Source organism: Prionailurus bengalensis, chromosome C1 (assembly GCF_016509475.1).
Source record: "Prionailurus bengalensis isolate Pbe53 chromosome C1, Fcat_Pben_1.1_paternal_pri, whole genome shotgun sequence".
Lineage (NCBI taxonomy): Eukaryota > Metazoa > Chordata > Mammalia > Carnivora > Felidae > Prionailurus > Prionailurus bengalensis.
Window position 1 is genome coordinate 13,905,046 of NC_057345.1, and position 20,131 is coordinate 13,925,176.

A 20,131-nucleotide genomic window follows, 5' to 3' on the forward strand; every position below is an offset into this window, starting at 1 on the left:
GTCCTGCTTCTGCCTCCGCCTAGGGATAGCCCTACTGAAAATCCACCTGCCCTACAGGTACATCAACAGAACTTCTTCATTACTACTGCTTTACCCAATTCCTATTTGCATCCAGATGTTCAAAATAAAGCTGTTGGAAGAATATAGGGAGATGATCAACCTCAGCAATTTCATGATGGTCCCCAAGGTCAGGTTTCCAAGACTGATCAAATCCTCACTCAGAGAGCCAAGTAAACAAAGGAAGTTGTTATACCTTCCAAGACATACCAGGACTATGCTATTTGAAATCAAGGATCAGTGAATTGGGTTAAAAAGTCACTGTCATAACTTAAAAGTGAGTAAACGCCAGATGTCAGGCCCCACTTCCAAGGCAGCATGATCAACAGGAAGAGAGGAGATTTTGTGGGCGCACAAAGAATAATCAATATAAACAGATAACACCTGTTCCATGAAGGCTTCCTCAAACCTGCTCCCACAGCAAGACTCCCTCTCTCTCTACTTCGCACACCCAACCGTGCTACACTCCTCTTACTGCTTTTTGTCATCTCCTGTTTTATGTCATACCCTGCGGTCCTAACTGTTCTCAGTGTAGGCTCCTTGAGGGCAAGGATCAGATACTGTTCATCTCAATATCCCAACAGCACTTGGCGTTTTGCTTTACACAGACATTTACTATCTGCACATACTGTAAAATCAAATATGCACATAATAACAACACCAGCAGCGGAACAACAAGATAATTTACAAGACTCCTATTGAGACCTCATTTCACCCAGATGAGACATTAGATGATCCTCGGGGGGAAGGGCACAAGTAAGGCGGGGAGAGCACTCCGAAGGATCTCATGGTTGGGACACCTGGGTGGCACAGTCAGTTAAGCATCCGACTTTGGCCCAGGTCATGATCTCACAGCTCATGAGTTCGAGCTCCGCGCTGAGCTCTGTGTTGACAGCTCAGAGCCTAGAGCCTGCTTCCGATTCTGTGTCTCCCTCTCTCTCTGCCCCTCCCCTGCTCGTGCTGTCTCTCTCTGTCTCAAAAATAAAAAAACATTTAAAAAAAAAATTAAAAAAGCAAAAAGAAAAAAACAAGGATCTCATGCTTTCCAGAAAGCGTACTTGTACTTGACTGACAAAATGAGAACAGACATCATCACCTCTCACCTGCATAGAGACAACTTAGGCTGAGGACTGTCACATCTTGCAGACGAGAAGGATTGAGAGGCTCCAACACAGGTAGAGAGAGGGTATCCAATGCCATGGTAACATCAATCACCAGTGAATGAAAACTAGAACATAACAGAGGAGGAGGTTAACAAGAGCGTCTCTTTGAATCCCTTGCTTCTTATTCTGATCACTAAAGAAAGTCGGCATGCCACAGAAAGCTAACCGGTTTCTTTCCGAGGGCAGCATCAGAACGTAAAGCACACAGCCTGAGCCCCTTACCCGTTGCGAACAGCAGTGGCATCTGCTACTGTTGCAGGCATGATGAAGAAAGAATTGGCCAACACTGCATCTTGAAACCGATTGATGTAGCGCAGGAAATACGGTAGGTTCAAACACACACGCAACAGCTTCTCTGAGCCACCTGAATCAACGACAAGGCTCAACCTTACAAACGGGCCTCTGTCTGCTGCTGGATTCTCTTCCACGTATGAAATTTTGGAAAGCAGAGAAACCAGCTTTCTGACGATGATTAAGAGTCTTACCAAGCTCTTGAAGACTAGCCACATTCTGAGCTATAAACACATTCTTGGTTTTGACAGCAGAGGCTTGATCTGTGGATGACTGCTCATCATTTTCTCCTTCAGCCTGAAGAGAAACAAAAGGCACGTGAAAGGCCTATCATGATACCATCATCTGCTGACTACAGCCCTGCAGTCAGAATCGAAACAAGCACCCAAATGAAGCAGTTCTACGGATACTCCTCAGACTCCCCAGTTAATGAGGGGCAACTCCCCCTCTAATGTAGGGAAAATACAAGTTAGTTTCCCAAGAAGAGAAAAACATATAGCTTTAAAATATATATATTCTACAACCAGTATAGAGTGTGATACCTTTGACAGAAAAATGTACGTGCTCTTCACGTTTCTTTGCACTGAGAAATTCAGAAGAATAATCATCAAAAGAGTAACAACAGTGGACAGAATGTTAGGGTAAGTTTTGCTTTTTTCTGGTTTGTCTTCTTCTATTTCTTTCTATCATAGGTACTTAATCACTTTATATCACAAACAGAAGATGCATTTGTTACTTTTTTCTAGTATTCTCGTCTTAACAACTTCCAAGGGGTGAGGACATTTGGCTGGAGTAACTCACCGGAGTCTGTGGACCTACGGGCGGTGATGCTACAGTTCTAGGGTTGAAAACTGACGTCAGCTGATTCAAAAAATTCATCTGTACCTCCTTCTGCCTCAGCTCTGGGCTTACTGGTGAGGCCAGCTCTTTCTGATCTTCCACTGTAAATATAAAACCAAAAACAGGATGAGCAGAGTACCGCTAGAAGGCAGAGCGGGAGAAAGTTGGCCAGGGAAGCAGCCAAGGAACTGGGTCTGGCAAACGAACGCTCACCATCTGAGAGCGTCTTCACTGTTTGTGGCAGCTTGGCGGATTTCATCATGGCTGTGAACGTGATAATTTCGGTCCTGTCTAGTCGGCTACAGCCAGTGCACAGGCCCTTGATGAGGAGAATCAAGTGTTTCTGAGAAGACAACAAATTCAAGTATGTCTTTTAGAAGATGCTACTCTTTTGGGACTTGTAACTGGCACAGGGCCAGACTGAGCTTGCTAGCAAGAATAGAAATGAGGAAAAACACTAAAGCAGAGATCACAAGCTGATGGTCCTCAGACCACATCTGGCTTGCAAATTTGTCTCATTAGTCTCAAAGTGTTGCTGTTGGATTTTCAGCTTTTTATCTGAAGTTTTAGCTAACGTTTTAAAGCATGGAAGTTTTAGCATTCAAATACAGATTTCTTATCTCTCTTGATAATCCCCAAGATAGAGCAACTAAGTCTCCACCCCTGCATGGCAACAATCGGCTGGAGCCACACAGCGACTGGCCCTTAATAGCTGTGGCTGGCACACTTCACTGATTTTGTTACTGACCTGGTCCCTGGAAACGTGACACTCTGCAATCCTTGCAAAAGCCTGTGCAACCAGAGGAGGTTGGCAAACCACAGCCCCAATTCAGCCCACTGCCTATTTTTGTAAATAAAGTTTCTTGGACCACAGCTTCGCTTGTTCATTTACGTATTGTCTGTGGCTGCTTTCACACTACAAAGGCAGAGTTTAGAAGATAGAGACTAGTTGCAACAGGGACTGAATGGTCAGCAAATTGTTTACTATCTGGCCTATTACGGGAAATGTTCACCAACCCCTGCTCTCTGCCACCCCTTCTCCACCATTCCACTAGTCTGTCAAAGTCCTACTTCGAAAGAAGGGCCCCGGAAGAGCCCGGCACTCTCACCTGGGACACAGCGCAAGCCTCATCTGGATTCTCCAGACGTAGCAGAGAAAACTCAATCAGGACTTTACAGGCTGCTGCCACGGACTGAAGCTGGTTCCGGGGAACTGAGAAAGCAAGTAAGCTTTACTTAACCTCAGACTGCTTACAGCTTGCTTCAGCCTCACAGTCAGTACATCAAAACCAGACAACCATTGAGCTCCACATGTCCGACATCCCCGATGTCATTCTATGACAAGAATCATTCAGAACCAACAATCCAAGGCGCAAATAAAGGCATCCTGGCACTAACAGCCATCCACTGCTTTTAGAGCAACCTATCTTATATTTACCGGAAATTAATAATAATAGGATATACATCACAATAAGTACCAAGCACTTCAAACGTACTAATCCCCTTAATCCTTAAACCAATTTTAAGAGGTAGCTATTATTGTTTCCCTCCCCTCTCCTTTTTCTAAACAGATAAGGAAATTACACCAGAGATGAAATGACTTGCCCAAAGTCACACAGCCACAAGCAAATCCAGGAAGTCTGACTCTGGAGTTCATGCTCTTAACTATTAGAACGTACTACCTCTTCTTCCCCATAGGTTCTAAATGCCTTTTGCAAAGGGCTTCCTACCCAAAATTTCTTCAAGCTACAACTGATTCTTTCAACAGGAACAGCGCCTATAATAAACAGCACTGGACACTTGAAGATTACTGAGCGACCCTATACCTTCTTTCATTTTACATGTGTAGCAAACTATTTAAGTAAAAAAATAATGAGAATTCTTCAGAACTATCTTAGGATTTTTTTTAAAAAGAAAAATGCAAAAATTCAGAAATAGTGGAAAATAAGGGTAAAAAAAAGTTCAAAAGAATGGGAACTGAAACTGAAATCCCTTGAGATACCAGAGAACACAAAAGGAGAATTTACTTTCTCACCAAACCAAATAAGGAATAATAGAGCCCTCGTCAGTGGCTGCTAACCCCAGGTCCGTATCCACCCATCCGCCTCAACTCCCAGAAATTAACACGCTAGTAATTACACGTGCATGTGTGAAATCAGTAAAATGCTTTTGATTAAGAACAGAAGGAAGGTTAACTTAATGGGTTATAAAGCAGGTATCCGAACCAAGTGGTTTTTAAAGCCCCCTTGATTGGCCCAGGTAAAGGAACTTCCAGAGCCTTATCAGACTGACAGCAGTTTCCACCACTGGGTGGACAGGCTGAGAGTGCTAAAATACAACTTCATTAACAACCTGTTCAGACACCCTACAAAGAGGAGACACAATTCCCCTATTCCAAGCCCTCGGCAAGGAGTAACAAGAGTAGAATACTTACTGAGGCTGCAGACTGTTGTAATATAGTGTGTGGAAAGTGCAACAAAAGAGGAGTAGAAGGGCTCGTACTGCTTCTCGTGGTGCAGGATTTCAGATTCACTGCAAAGAAAATAATTCAGCTAGCATTTATTTAGTGCTTCCTGTCTGCCAGATACCCATCCCCTTTACAGGCATTGCCCTACTTCGTCCTTACAGCAACCCTAGTTGAGAGGCACTGTTACCATCCCTATGTTCAAGATTGAGAAAGTGAAGCTTAGCAAATTAAAATCAAGCACCTTGCTCAAGGTGTCAGACTTAGTAAACAGCAATGGCTAAGAAGCAGGAAATATTTTCAAACTCACTTAGAATTTTAAAAATACAAGTAAAAACATAACAGGATGCCATTTTGTCCTGTATTACTGGTTGGCAAAGACCAAAACCTAATAATGGCATGTGTTGGCCAAAAGAGGGTAGACCAGCACACTCAAAATACTGTAGTGGGAACACAGGTCATGGTAACCCATTCTGAAGACCAAACAAGGCCAGTCCATGATACAAATAACTTAAAAAGAATAACAATGCAGGCAGAAATCACCTGATCAGTGCTAAAACCTAAAATTTACCAGGTACCAGAGTTCTCCTACCCCCACACCTCCCCACATCCCCAACCAGGACACTGCTAAATCACAACAAATTCAGGGATTTTAGCCACATCCCCTTATCTTTAGCTGAAGAAATGTCCTCTTCGGTGAAAATCTGGGGTCCACCTAGGTCTTAAAGCCGTATACATTTATGTCCTTCTATCAAATCAGATCCTAATCCACAACCCAAGAAACAAGAAGGCAATGAAAACAAAATAAAACAAAATGTTTCTTATTAAACGGAAAGAATAGAGGGCTGTGGCTAAATAGTTTTTTCAGTCAGTTAATTCTCCAATAAGAAGGATCACACTGGGAAGGGAAATGTACACAGTCAGGACTCTATCCACCTGCCAAATCAACACAGGAGCCAAAAAGACAAGTTCAACACTAGGGAGGTGCCAGGGCGAGTGATGAATCATCTCAAACAGCACTTAAGAGTCTGGCATTGCAAACATTCTGCTATGTGGGGATTTATTGAGGATAAATGGTGATTTACCAAAGATCAGTTCCTTATCTTGGAATATCTTTCTTCACCAAGAAAAAATATTTATTGAGCACCTATGACGTGCAAGGATCTTCCTGCCCACCAAAGATCATTTCTATGATGGACCAAAAAAGAGGAAACAAAAACTTTAAGCCCCAAGAGACGCTCAAAGTTTCTGGTGACCATCACATTGGTACATGCTGGTATCCTACTCAGCATAAAACGCCCTACTAAATCCCCTATTTCTACCTTACATACTTAGTTCTTCCTTCATTTCCATCCTTACATTGTTTTAGTCATTGTTCTAAAGTTTTCCCACCCTGTAATTTGATGTATTTTACGGAGTCATTTACCTTCTCTGTTTTATTTCAAAAGTTCAGAGGTGTTCATCCCCATGTTTTTCAGCTGAGCGGGCTTACCAAAGCTAAAAGAAAAACTGCCCACCCAAAGGATGAACGTATTCTGTTGCTTTCATTCCCATTCAGATAAAGAAATATATTCAAAATAAGAGAATAAACTCGTATTTATTTAATTGCCTGGTTCAATGTTGCCCCATTGTGATTTAACAAACCTTCCTCCCTGCCCTAGAAATACACAACTGCCTGATTCCAATAAAGAAACAAGAATGCACTTTGAGGAAAGATGGACCTTGGCAAAGAAAAAATGGAGCACTCTCAAGCTCCGCTTACAATTTGCTTAGGGCAACTAAGGATAAACCAGGGGAAATTAATTTGAAAAGAAGGGAGTAGACATGTGGACATGTGGACCTGTGGCCCAAAGGACAATACCATACCTCTTGATTTTAAAGAAACAAGTGTATACGAGTCACCTGATAAAGACCTGCTGCCTCCCTCATTCCCCAAGAATCTGAAACATCAAGACACCAGAGGGTGCAAAGGAATGGAAAAAATGGGACAAAGGGCAAGAAGTTAGGTAGGAATGGGGAAGAATGAAGACCTGAACACAAATATAACAAAGAGAAAGAAAAATAAAATTATAGGTAAAAACATCTCTCTCCTCTGGGCAGTCAAGCTATCTTCCTGAAACATCTGCTTCTTCTAACAAACATTCCAACAGCAGCACTTGGGCTGAAAGACATGGAATGGGAAACATGTATATTCCATACAAAATAAATGTGAGGCAGAGTACAAAGGAAAACAGCAGCTACGCAGCCAGGTCAGAGAAATCCAATTTGACATGTAAGTAAAAATGAACTGGCTTGGGTCTGGAAATATCTAGCTTTTTTTAGGAAAAGGTAGAAATCCAAGAGGACAAAATAAAAGACTAGAGATTCACCTCCCCTCTCCCTCCTAGATAACATACTATTTGTATCTTTTTTGTAAACTCCCAAACCCCTTTCCCTTCATCAGAATCATAAACCCCCAAGAACAGAATCCATTATGCTTGTTTCATGACACTTACAATCAGGAAACAAATAAGCATAATGAATACATTGAAGAATAAAAACACTGGGGCACCTGGGTGGCTCAGTCTGTTGAAAGTCCCACTCTTGATTCAGGCTCAGGTCATGATCCCAGGGTGATGGGATCCAGCCCCAGACCCCACTCTGAATGTGGAGCCTGCTTAAGATTCTCTGTCTCGCTCCCTCTGCCCCCTCTCCCCTGCTTGCACATGCGTGCACAAAAAGTTTAAATTTCTTCAAAAAGAATAAAAGCATTAAAACATATATGCTCACTGAACATCTGCTGTGTGTCACATAGTACTTAACACATGTTAACCAAAGAACTAAAAGCCTTCAGATACCTTCCTCACACTCTTGACAAACCTGTGGTGAATGTGACACTAAGACATGGAGACATTAACCAGCCATGAGGACTAATCGCACAATTTTGCTCTATCATTTGGTGGCAGGCTTTTTTTTTCCCCCTGTAGGTCAATCGTGAACTTCAGTCCTACTGCATGTAAATTCAAAAGATCATGACATTAATGTATCCTCTTCTCCCTTTCAAGATATTTAGGAAATGACAGAACATTATCTAATAGGGATGTTTGTAACAGCTTCTGCCTTCCCAAGTAGGTCTCTCTGGCCTAAATTTTATACAACACCTGGGAGGCAGAGACAGAAAGAGATTTATCATTAAGGAGGCCAGAGGAGCCTAGGAAGGGCTGGCTCATGGGAAAGCAGCGTTTTCTTTTCTTTCCTTTTTTTTTTTTTTTTGGTAATCAAGAGTCAATGACAACTATGGTCGCCGACATATCTTACAGAGTTAAGAAAGGAATTCCGTATTTGATAGTACCTTAAAACATAAGGCTACATTCAGCAATTATCCTAATCAATCCCAAATATGGCATGTGTTCTAATGAGCTAGTTCTAGCTCCATTTCTGTTCTGGAAAAGTAAGAGCACTGAAAAGATTTTCAATCTTTACTACTAAAAGACATGCTAGCACAGACAGTAAAAATAAAAATAAACTCCTCTTTAAGTAAACTTAGATATGTTTTTCTTTTAAAAATCGAAGCATGCTTTTTTATAATTAAAAAAAATTTTTTTTAACATTTATTTATTCTTGAGACAGAGAGAGACAGAACATGAACGGGGAGGGTCAGAGAGAGAGGGAGACACAGAATCTGAAATAGGCTCCAGGCTCTGAGCCGTCAGCACAGAGCCCGACGCAGGACTCGAACTCACGGACCGCGGGATCATGACCTGAGCTGAAGTCGGACGCTTGACCGAATGAGCCACCCAGGCGCCCCATATAACTTTTTAAATGTTTATTATCTTTGAAAGAGAGACAGAGTGTGAGTGGGGGGAGGGGCAGAGAGAGACACACACACACAAAATGTGAAGCAGGGCTGCAGGCTGTCAGCACAGAACTGGATACAGGGTTGGAACTCACCAACAGTGAGATCATGACCTGAGCCGAAGTCAGACACTCAATCGCCTGAGCCACCCAGGTACCCCTCAAAGCATACTTTTGAAAGTATACTTCCAAGTTTACCCATGTGAATCTATTCCTCCTTTGTCTTAGAGTTTGGCTACAAAATCAAACTTAATAAACAGGGCTAGACCTAGGAATTCTGTTTATCTTTTCTTCAAACCCAAAGTTCAAATGCAACTATAAAGGTATGAAAGAATAGAGACAACAAGTAGAATGGTAGGGCACAAAGGAGTCTCAGGGCAAGTTATCATCCCCAATGATCAAATGGGGAGGAATTCAATGAGCAGGCTGCCAGATAGGAAGGAAGAGCTGGCATGATGGAGTCAGGACATCTACAAGAGAAACAGAGAGTAGCAGATTGCAACAGAAAAACAGAAGGTCCCCGGAGGCAAGGAAGAAAAACACGGCAGTCAAGACAATAGAAAGGGAACCACAGATGCAAGAGGCAAACCCAAAAGTAAAGTAGCAGCCTAGGCCGGTAAACCTTTGATTACCTACAAAACAAAGCCCACCACAGCATCTGTACGGTGCTGATCTGGTCCTATACTCGACAGCCGTAATCCTATATATAGGGAATACTTCCATCATTCTCTTTATTTTTTTTAAGTTTATTTATTTTTGAGAGAGAGAGAGAGAGAGAGAGAGAGAGAGAAAGTGAGAACATGAGTAGGGAAGGTCAGAGAGAGAGGAAGACACAGAATCCGAAGCAGGCTCCAGGCTCTGAGCTGTCAGCACAGAGCCCGACGCGGGGCTCAAACCCACAAACCGTGAGATCATGGCCTGAGCCGAAGTCAGACACTCAACTGACTGAGCCACCCAGGAGCCCCAATACTTCCATAACTCTTACATCTTCATTTCTTTTTTTTTTTCTTGAGAGGTTAAAAAAAAAAAAAAAAACTTTTGAGAAACAATAGCAAGGCACTAATTTTTGTGCTCTAAACCAGGGTTTGGCACTGTTTTCGTAACAGCCCATATTTAAGAACAGTTTTTGCAATTTTTTTTATGACTGGGGAAAAAAATTTAAGGCTACTTTGCGGCATGAAATATCATATGAAATGCACATTTCAGTGCCCATATATGAGATTTTGGAACACAGCCACACCCGTTCACTTACGTACTGTGTAAGGCTGCTTCTGCCATACAATGGCCGGGTTGACGACTCCACAGAGGAAATACAGCCTGCAAATATTTGCTCTCTGGCCCTTTACATAAAAAGTGTGTCAACCTCTGCTCTATACCAAACTGAACACTTGTACATTTGGTTGTTTTTTTGACTGTAAAGAACTTGTCAGCCAGATATTTCTTCTGACAACTTTTCTTATGATCACAGGTTTCAAAATTAACCAAGCCACAAAAACCGGAACCAAGACTTCAGTGATCTTGCCTTACAATTAAAAATTTTGTTACTAAAACGTCCATTAGTTTGGATTTGTTTTCTAAACCGTGAAGAGAGTTCTTACTAAATGCCTACAAACACAGGCAACTCTAGGTCGCCTTAGGGTGCAGGAGGGGGCCCTGTCTCTTATTTGGCAAAATTCAAACCCAGTTTGATATATTTGGTTTTGGCTCCTTCTACAAGCTGAACAGAGTTGTTAAACTGTTAGTTTCAAAAAGATGGGTCTGGAATACCGGATGAATGGGAGGGTGTCAACAAATGACTTTATAACCTACTCAGCTCATGTTACAAAAACATAAAAGCAGGGGCGCCTGGCTGGCTCAGTGGGACACGCGACTATGATCTCAGGGTTGTGAATTCAAGCCCCACATTGGGTGTGCAGATTACATAAAAATAAAATCTTTAAAAAACAAACGGGGTGACTGGGTGGCTCAGTCGGTGAAGCATCCGACACTTGATCTTGGCTCAGGTCACGATCTCATGGTTCGGGAGTTCGAGCCCCCGGAAGGGCTCTGCACTGGCAATGCAAGGCCTGCCTGGGATTCTTTCTCTCCCTCTCTCTCTGCCCCTCCCCTGCTAGCACTCGCTCGCTCTCTCACTCTCTCTCTCAAAATAAACATTTTTTAAAAATTAAAAAAAAAAAAAAAACACCATATGAAAAAATGTTCTAAAGAGTAGAAACTTGTCCATTGTAAGTAACATTATGAGCATAATCAAGAAAAATGCCAACAAAGTAAATGTTTAAAACAGGTAAAAAAGAAGCTACAGGAGTGCTTGGGTGACTTAGTTGGTTAAGCATTCGACTCTTGGTTTCAGCTCAGGTCATGAGCTCATGGTTCGTGAGTTCAAGCCCTGCATCCGGCTCTGTGCTGACAGTTCAAAGCCTGGAGCCTGCTTGGGATTCTAGGTCTCCCTCTCTCTCTCTGCCCCTCCCCCGCTCACGCCCTCGTGTTTTCTCTCTCTCTCTCTCAAACATAAATAAACATTAAAAAAAAAAAGAGGCTATATAACTTGAGAACAGTATCTTGATACTTGTTTACATCTTTAGAACATTCCTGGCTTAATAATTAGATAGGAAAATCCATCTGTAAAGTTAACTGTGAAATTACCAAACCCAGTCTCTATTTAAAAAACAAACAAGCAAACAAACAAAAAAAACCTGAGCCAAAAGCATCACAAACCTAACAACAGGCACTATAATAAACATTTTGTCAAGTCATGGGCCTCCCTTGAGTAACAAATAGCAATTTCTAACCTTCTGGGTCACATTAAGATATACCCTGGCTGGCAAGAAGCTAAAATGACCCAGTCAGCAACTGCAGATTGTTCTAGTAAGGTTTGGCTAGTAAAATAAAAGAAAGACTGCCTTTTTAAAAGCATGTCTACCATTAAACCAATGGAAGACTCCTCTGAACAAGGTTAAGTCAGGAAAACACAGGCATTCTGTTATCACGGCCTTGTACGAAGACAACTAGCACGAACTAAGAACTTTGTACAAAATGACAAAACGATGTGATAGAGCAATACATAATCCCGTTTGTAATAAGGTCTGAAGATACTCTACTGCGAGAGCGCCCGCGCGAGAGCGAGGGCACTGTTTCCGTGGGAAAATGACCTCAGTCTAACCCAGAAATGTTTTTCATCAAAGACCGTTACGGTAGCAATACACAATAAGCGCAACCTGAAAAGAAAGTCATCAGTGGTCACTAGTGGCTTCAGTCACATTAACAGCACGTGCCCCCAGTGATTACAGCACCACGGAAAGACCGTTATTAAATTATGTGGCAGATCTCCAATTTAAACCCCAGGCTCCGCTCCGGCCCCGGGTAGGGGGATGAGGACGGGCTAGAAATGCAAACTCATCAGTGCTTTGACCTCAACACCGGGGACAGCCCCGAGGACATTCCCCCAAGAGCGCGAAACCTCTCAAAGTCACTCCCAAACGGGTCCGACCACGCCCTCTCCAGAGGGCGTCCTCAAAAGTTTTGCTCGGAAGGGAAATCGAGGCACAGATAATTTACAAGGGCCGGCGGAAGGAGCCCTGGACAAGCCCTCATCTGCCTGGATCCGGGAGCCCCAAAGCCGCGGCTGGGGCGGGGGTCGCCAAGCTTCAAGAGGCGACCTGGGAAGCGGGTCCGGACGATCCGGCGCGCCCTCCCCTCCCCCTCCCGGCGCCCGCCTTGCCGGGGCCGCCGCCCGGTACCTCTCGATGACTGAGGCCACCAGCTGCGGCAACTCCTTCATCTCGAAGGCGGAATAGGACGCAGACAGCAGGGGCCGCACCGCCACCTCCCAGCCCGGGGTTGTGCCGGACCCCGTCGCCGGGGCCCCGGGCGCCGGCGCCGGCGCCGCCGCCTCATCGCCGCCGCTCGTCGCCATCTTCCGTCGTACTACTGCGGCTCCCTTCGGGGGCTTGCCACCGGCCCAGCGCCGCCTCCCGGGAGGGGGCGGAAATGACGCAATCGTCGCGTCAGACTGCGCGACGCAGTCGCCAGGCAAAACACGCGACGCGCAGGGCGGCCTCACTCTGCTCTCAGGAGAAGCTCGGCGCGGCGTGGAGGCGGGTTCGAGGGGCTGCGCCTGCGCAGGACGTACTGTTTTGAAGGAGGGCGGGGGAGCGTTAACCTCCGCGCCTGCGCGCTGGGAGTCGTTTCCCGAGGTAGGAGCAAGGTGGCTTCGCGGCATCCGGAAAAGGTGAGCTGGGGGTTTAGTTGAAGTTGGCAAGACCAGGGCAGCGCAGTAGACTATGCATCTGCGGATACGATGGTCCCGGCCCGAGATAGCTAAGGACCAGAGTCTAATCACTCACCCGCTTGTTCCCTCTCGAGTGACCCCCTTAATAGTGATACTACAGCACTTCGCACTCTAGACAACTTTCTACTCCCTACACCACGTCTCGCTATTGCAGTCACTAGTCTTACTTAATTCGCGCTCCGATCCCTTTTGCGTTCTGATTACCGTCACCAGTAGTATTACCAGCCAGCATTTAATCGGTCTTTGCAATTTGCCCCGGCAGGTTCTTTTTTCCCCATTTTTCTACTAGCAAACAAGGAACTTAAATTTTAATAACGGATTTTTGCCGATAGAGCTATCTGGGTTCAAGATCTAAGAGGGAAAAGCGGTTTGACCCGTTGACTCCAGGAAAGGTATGCGTGCATTGAGGACATTCTTCGCGGAAGTGGAGGGGTGTCGGTGGACGGTTTGAAGATCCTGAAGCCCTGAAATTCTTCCCCAAGTTTTGGAGGCTCAGCTACTGTTGTTTTGGTGTAACTCTGGTAAGTAAATTGGTATCTGATGATCAATCTGCACTTTCAGTAAGAAGGCAATTTATTGTATGTCAGGAAATAATAACAACAGCAGAGTTGGGTTTTTTTTTTTTTCTTTTTTCTTTATTTTTGAGAGAGAGCACAAGCGGAGGTGGGGCAGAGAGAAAGAGGGAGAGAGGGAATTGCAAGCAGGCTCTGTGCAGACAGCATAGAGCCCCACACGGGGCTTGGTCCCACAAATGGTGAGTTCATGACCTAAGCCAAAACCAAGGTGCCCCACAACAGCAGGTTTCTTAAACATAAAAATAAAAAAGAGAAAGAAACTTCTCCATAACATAGCAAATACTGCACTAGTTCAAGATACTGAACCAGAGTCCTAAGGAAAAAGCTTGAAATTTTTTTTTCAAGCTTATTTGCTTATTTTGAGAGAGAGACAGCATGAGTAGGGGCGACGGGGAGAGAGAGAGAGAGAGAGAGAGAGAGAGAGAGAGAGAGAGAGAGAGAGAGAATCCCAAGCAGGCTCCGCACCATCAGCACACAGCTCAACATGGGGTTTGAAACCATGAGATCGTGACCCGAGGTGAAACAAGAGTCAGACGCTTAACTGACTGAGCTACCAGGGAGCTTGAAATTTTACCCCTTAGCTTGAAATTTTAAAGTGGCTTTTGGGACATTAATTTCATTTTACCTGAAGTACAAAATTAACCTGCAGAGGTTCTCTTGGGGGAGGTTTCAGGAAATAATAGAAGATCAAATGTTCCTGCTCTCCTCCTCCCCCCTCCACCTGCTGCTTGAAGGAGACATAGTAAAAAGATAAATGCAGACTATCACCGGGAAATTTGCACCTGTACCTAAACTCACATTACTTTTTACTGTCTCTGGCTCATCAATTTGGAGAAAGCACTCCAGTTTAAGATTTTTCTTTACAAGCAGCATATTAGTTTCAGTATTCAAGGTTTGTTCTTGTGTTGCTTCAAGGTTTGGAATGGCATCCACATTGTAAATTTAAGTAAGCTGTGCACCTAACGTGGGATTAAACTCAGGTCCGAGGGATCAAGAGTTGCTTGCTCTGCTAACCGAGCCAACCAGGTGCCCTTCCACATTCTAAATTTAGATAAGAAAGGAACACAGTAAAAGGGTACTAAAAGAGACTTCTATATGTAACACAAGCTTCCAATACTGTAGTCCAGAAAATAAGATAGAAACTAAACAGTAATTTTTATGAATTATTAACTGAATGATTTAAAATATTAGTTTCCTTCTAATCCCAAGAGGCTGGGTAAGGAACTAAAATTTTAAAGCTTGTAAAAGAGAGATATGATATAGTCATGTTACAAAAATGCAGTGAAGGAAAAATTAAGCAGCCATGACTGAATAGTGTTAATCTGGGAATACAGACAGAAGAAGTGTGAAGAAACCTCCTGGGAAGTGGAAAAATATGGAAAGCATAATATTCAATTGTATATTTATGATGTATACACATTAGCAGTTAAAAATACTTCAATCTGAAAACAATAAGAGGTCAGGGCGCCTGGGTGGCTCAGTCAGTTGAGCATCCAACTCTTGATTTCGGCTTAGGTCATGATCCCAGGGTCATGGGATCCAGCCCCGTGTCAGGCTCCATGCTGAGCGTGAAGCCAGCTTAAGAGTCTCTCTCTCCTGCCCCTTTCCCCTGCTCATGCGTGTGCCCTCTCTTGCACGCTCTCTCTCCCTCCCTCCCTCTCTCTCTCTCTCTCTTAAGAAATAAAATCCATATTCCTTGGCTTCATCAGAACTACTAAATCAAAATCTTTAGTAATAAAAACAAGAGGTCACTGTCACTGCAGGAACCTCAAAGACAAGAGATAGTGGCATTTTTATTTTTAAAAAATTCCATCTGATAAGAGTTGCTTGAAAGAAATCCTAGTAGACATTGTGTGTTTAGAAATGATTACATTGGGGTGCCTGAGTGGCTCTGTCAGTAAGCGTCCAACTTCAGCTCAGGTCATGATCTCACAGTGTGTGAGTTCAAGCCCCATGTCAGGCTCTGTGCTGACAGCTCAAAGCCTGGAGCCTTCTTTGGATTCTGTGTCTCCCTCTCGCTCTCTGCCCCTCCCCCACTTGCTCTCTGTCTCTTTCAAAAAATAAACAATAATAAACATTTTTTAAAGAAATAATCACATGAATAAGCTGCAAGTGTTAGCTCCCAGCAGCCACCAGAGGTGGCCAACAGAGGTCAATCTGTTCTTGGGCTTTTACAAAGTTATCAGAGCCAATAGTGCCTATTTTGTGGAAATTCCTAGTGCAAAACTGAATGCTGGAAATGGAGAGCAGCTCCTTTTTGGTAATTCACAATGAACAGAGTTGCTTTTTGTTTTTGTTTTTAGTATCATGAATATAAGGAAATAGATTAGAAGCCTAATTCAATTTAGTAATAAGATAGTCATTTGTAATCCACAAGTATTGATTATTTTTCCCATAATACTGCATTGTATATGGTATGAATTTAAAACAGCAGAAAATGTGCCTTGCAGCCTTCTTACTTTAAGAGAGAGGAGCAATCTTGGCAACTGTGCAGGGACTAGAATACAATGTCAGTTTTACAGAATAGCAGGAAGCAAGACTTACAGGAAACTGAGGACGAAAAGAGCACAATTGAAATGGTTGAAATTATAATAAGGTGAATATCCAGATTTGCAACGCTGTTCTGAAAGCTTGACTGGCAAACTTCTACAGAATGAAGCTTAGATGGAGACACTAATTCAGCTTAACCCAAATAACTTATGTAAGATCACAAATATATCAGAAGAGTTTTCTTTCATAAAATGGTTTTTATATTCCTCAGACCTGCCATTGGCCATCTTTTAGGATTTGCACTCAGCAAAATTGTGGACTGTCACATTTAGAGACAGGAGGGATGAAGGATAAAGCAAATGTGGTAAAAGGTTAACGTTTGGGGAATCTGAGTGGAGGATATCTGAGAAATCTCTGTACTCTTCTTGTAACATTTCTGTAAGTCTGAAACTGCTTCAAAATAAATTTTTTTTTTTAAGTTTGTGAGTACTTTGCTTTATGATTAGGAAAACATGACTTAAGTATAATGATCTATGTGGCAGGTACTTAGCAGAAGGAGAGTCGTATACATAAAAATCTAGGAAAAGTGGAGTCAAGCGATTAAACTGTATCCTTTAGCACGACTGGGGGTGGGAGGGGGACAGGAGAGCTGCCCTGGTCAGAAGTGAATGTTCTTGGCAGAAGCACACTGACCATAAAGACCATGCAGAGAATATCACATCCTCTATTCTAACTGCAAAATAACCAGACTTACAATAGCATTTTAACTTATACAGGCTTTTTAAAAATAGGATATGCATTCCAACTGGCAGACATAAGCGTAACCCTACACTCTGGTTTATCACTCTTCTAGTCTAGCATATGGGATATACAACGTCACCAAAACCGTAAACCACTTATGTGAGTAAACGTGCCTTTGAAATGCTTAGTTTGCTTTACTGACTTTCACTCATTCCAATTGCATGTGAGGTGATAGGAGACAGGAGTGTGCTTCCAGGGCACCTGGGTGGCTCATATGGTTAAGTGTCCAACTTAGGCTCGGGTCATGATCTCACAGTTCACGAGTTCAAGCCCCACATCAGGCTGTCTGCTGTCGGTGCAGAGCTCACATCAGATTCTCCATCTCCCTCTCTCTCTGCTGCTCCCCCACTCTCAAAAATAAACATTAAAAGAAAAAGTGTGCTTCCATGCAAATTAGTGGCTATTTTATAAAGACCCCCCCCCCCTTAAGTGTCATCAGTCTGTATACTGGGAAAGGCACCTTCCCAGTATCATGGATCAGAAATTTACATAAGGCTCAGTGCTAATAGAAAAATGGCTTCTTGGGCCTCCTGGGTGGCTCAGTCTGTTAAGCATCCGACTCTTGATTCCAGCTCAAGTCATGATCTCATGGGTCATGAAATCTGCACTGTCAGCACAGGGCCTGCTTGGGATTCTCTCTCTGCCCCTTCCGTGCTCATGTTCTCTCTCTCTCTCTCAAAATAAAGAAAAATGGCTTCTTGGTTGGAGGTCAGTCTCAAGGTCACACTAATGCCTTACGAGGAGGCGGGTGTGTGCACATCATTTACCTTATAAATCCTTACTGGAAAGATGGTCTAAATAATACAAAATAGACTGACCTGAAAGAGTATTCGATTGATCTCATAAAAATCTCTAATGGAATAACATTTAAGAATTTCAACCTTGTGGCCATTAAAAAAGGGTATGGGAAATCCATATTGCTAATATGGAAAGCTCTTCACGATACATTAAGTGATAAAATCAAGTTGCAGAACATTATGGAATCTGGAGAGGTATTTACCAAATTGTTCAGTGGTTACCTCTGGGGCACAGAATGGGGGAAGGCTTTGAGGGAGAGACTCATCTTACAGTTTGGGGCATTAACTTTTTTTTCTTAGTCTTTTTTTTTATTTTTTCTAAAGTTTATTTATTTTGAGAGAGAGCACAGAGTCGGGGAGGGGCAAAGAGAGAATCCCAGGCTGATAGCGCAGAACCTGACAGGGAGCTCGATCCCAAGAACCATGAGATCTTGACCTGAGCCAAAACCGAGAGTCGGACCCTTAATCCACTCTACCACCCAGGTGCACCTATTAAATAGTCTTAAAATAGAGAACTTGGAGGGGCGCCTGGGTGGCTAGGTCAGTTAGAGCGTCCATCTCTTGGTTTTGTCTCAGGACATGATCTTGTTTCATGAGTTTGAGCACACCCCCCCAGCTCTGTGCTGCTAGCTTGAGATTCACTCTTTCCTCTCTCTGCCCCTCCCCCGCTTGTGCGCACGCACGCACTCTCGCTGTCTTTCTCTCTCTCTGTCTTTCTCTCTCTCTCACACACACACACACAAATAAAGCAAAAATTTAAAAAACGTGGAGAAAACTGAAGCAGTTCATACAAAGTACCAGTATGTCATTCGTCATTGAAAGGTAGATGGTACCTCTGTTTACATTTTATAAACTTACAATAAAAGTGCACAGAACGCTGTCTACGTTCTTTTAATTATGCAGTAATTGCCAAGTTACGTCCAGCTTGGGGCTCAAACTCACAACCCCAAGATCAAGAGTCGCATTCTCTACCAGCTGAGCCAGCCAGGTGCCCCTCATCTGGCAAAACATTTTTTAAAAAGGTTCTTCCCCTGAATGTTCTGATTCTGTAGTTAACTCATACTTTCCCCAATAACTGCAGAGTCAAAGGCTAGGGAAAAATTATAACAAAAGCCACAAATTTTACATTATTCCCTAAAGGGACTGACAATCACTAAATAACTAGCTGCAAAATCTTCCACCAAAGATCTTGAATACTGACCAAATAAAATAAAATTTAAAAAACATTAAAAACGCTGAAGGACTTACTTCAAGTGAAACATTACAGGGGGCTCCCAATTAACCTAATTATTGAAGAGAGAGGAAACAGACAGCTCAAGGGAAATGCACAGAAAAAGAGGAAGACCAGAGAAATCAGAGCACTGAGGGGCAACAGTTTCAAATGCCACAGGTAGAGGCTGGGTGAAGCCGGTCCCAACCAAGCACAGCTTTAAGACGGTGAAAGGTAGGAAATGACAAGATGGACGCTGGAACATGCCATCAGCATCAGCTATTTCAAGCACTTGCTTTGCAATAACTTTCAGTAGAATGGTAATGATCAGAGCTGAAATACAGGGCATTTTATGAAACGGCAGATAAGCCCTCCCCTTAGCTCGCTCTTTCAGATTCTGGCACATATGTAGGTAAATAAAAACCAGAATCTAGCAGAGTTGGGGGTGCTGTGCAAACAGAGCAGGCACCAAGGCAGTAGCTAACGACGCAGCTTGCACACACGTATATAGGGCAGTCGACATTCCAGCCGGCTCTCTCAAAACTAGGGCAGAATTTTTTTTGTTTGTTTTAATTTCTTTCTTTCTCCCAGGACACTTTAAACAAACTATGCCTTGAGTCAGGATGAAAAGATGCTGGTTTTCTTCTGGAGACACCTAGATGTTGACTCACTCATTAAAATCAGTTTCATAATTTTATTACTCAAGTAAAAGTAAAATGATTATCTTGTTTCTTCCTTCTCTATCATGATCTACCAGCAGCATATGACCACAAAAAGATTTCTTTTTTTTTTTAAAGTTTATTTATTTTCAGAGAGAGACAGCATGAGTGAGGGAGGGGCAGAGAGAAACAGAGAATCCCAAACAGGCTCCTTGCTGTCAGCAGAGCCCGATGTGGGGCCCGAACTCAAACTTTGAGATCATGACCTGAGCCGAAATCAAGAGTCAGACACCTGGGGAGTCGGTTAAGCATCCGACTTCAGCCCAGGTCATGATCTCACGGTTCGTGAGTTCGAGCCCCGTGTCCGGCTCTGTGCCGACAGCTCAGAGCCTGGAGCCTGCTTCCAATTCTGGGTCTCCCTCTCTCTCTGCCCCTCCCTAGCTCACACTCGCTCTCACTCTGTCAGAAATAAACTTAAAAAAAAAAAAGAGTCGGACGCTGAATTGACTGAACCACCCAGCTGGCGCAGATTTCATTTTGTTTTTAAATAACACAACTCTTATATGATTGAATTGGCATGCTTCCTATTCAAATACACTCCATTTCTGGATAGCTTTTTGTCCCCTCTAATGCAGAAGTAGCCTCCAAGTCCCACACCGCAA

The 20,131-nt window shown here is 43.3% G+C and overlaps 1 protein-coding gene and 1 long non-coding RNA gene across 10 annotated transcripts in view; one reads left to right on the forward strand and one right to left on the reverse strand.

Moving 5' to 3' along the window:
- UBR4 (ubiquitin protein ligase E3 component n-recognin 4) overlaps positions 1-12,636 on the reverse strand; it is a 131,875-nt gene extending 119,239 nt beyond the window's left edge. For 8 of the 9 annotated variants that reach the window (XM_043573903.1, XM_043573899.1, XM_043573900.1 and 5 more), the window contains exons 1-8: positions 12,387-12,627; positions 4,786-4,883; positions 3,461-3,564; positions 2,565-2,694; positions 2,313-2,452; positions 1,706-1,808; positions 1,443-1,584; positions 1,161-1,285 (exon numbers count right to left, since the gene is read on the reverse strand). In XM_043573903.1, coding sequence (XP_043429838.1) covers positions 1,161-1,285; positions 1,443-1,584; positions 1,706-1,808; positions 2,313-2,452; positions 2,565-2,694; positions 3,461-3,564; positions 4,786-4,883; positions 12,387-12,562 — 1,018 coding nt within the window. In that variant the 5' untranslated portion in view covers positions 12,563-12,627. Of the gene's footprint in view, positions 1-1,160; positions 1,286-1,442; positions 1,585-1,705; positions 1,809-2,312; positions 2,453-2,564; positions 2,695-3,460; positions 3,565-4,785; positions 4,884-12,386 lie in introns of all 9 variants that reach the window. The other variant, XM_043573902.1, reaches the window with a different exon arrangement.
- Positions 12,637-12,664: 28 nt separating this feature from the next.
- LOC122480011 lies at positions 12,665-13,491 on the forward strand. Its single transcript, XR_006296499.1, has 2 exons — positions 12,665-12,877; positions 13,200-13,491. It is a non-coding gene; the product is annotated as an uncharacterized LOC122480011 (long non-coding RNA).
- Positions 13,492-20,131: the final 6,640 nt, after the last annotated feature.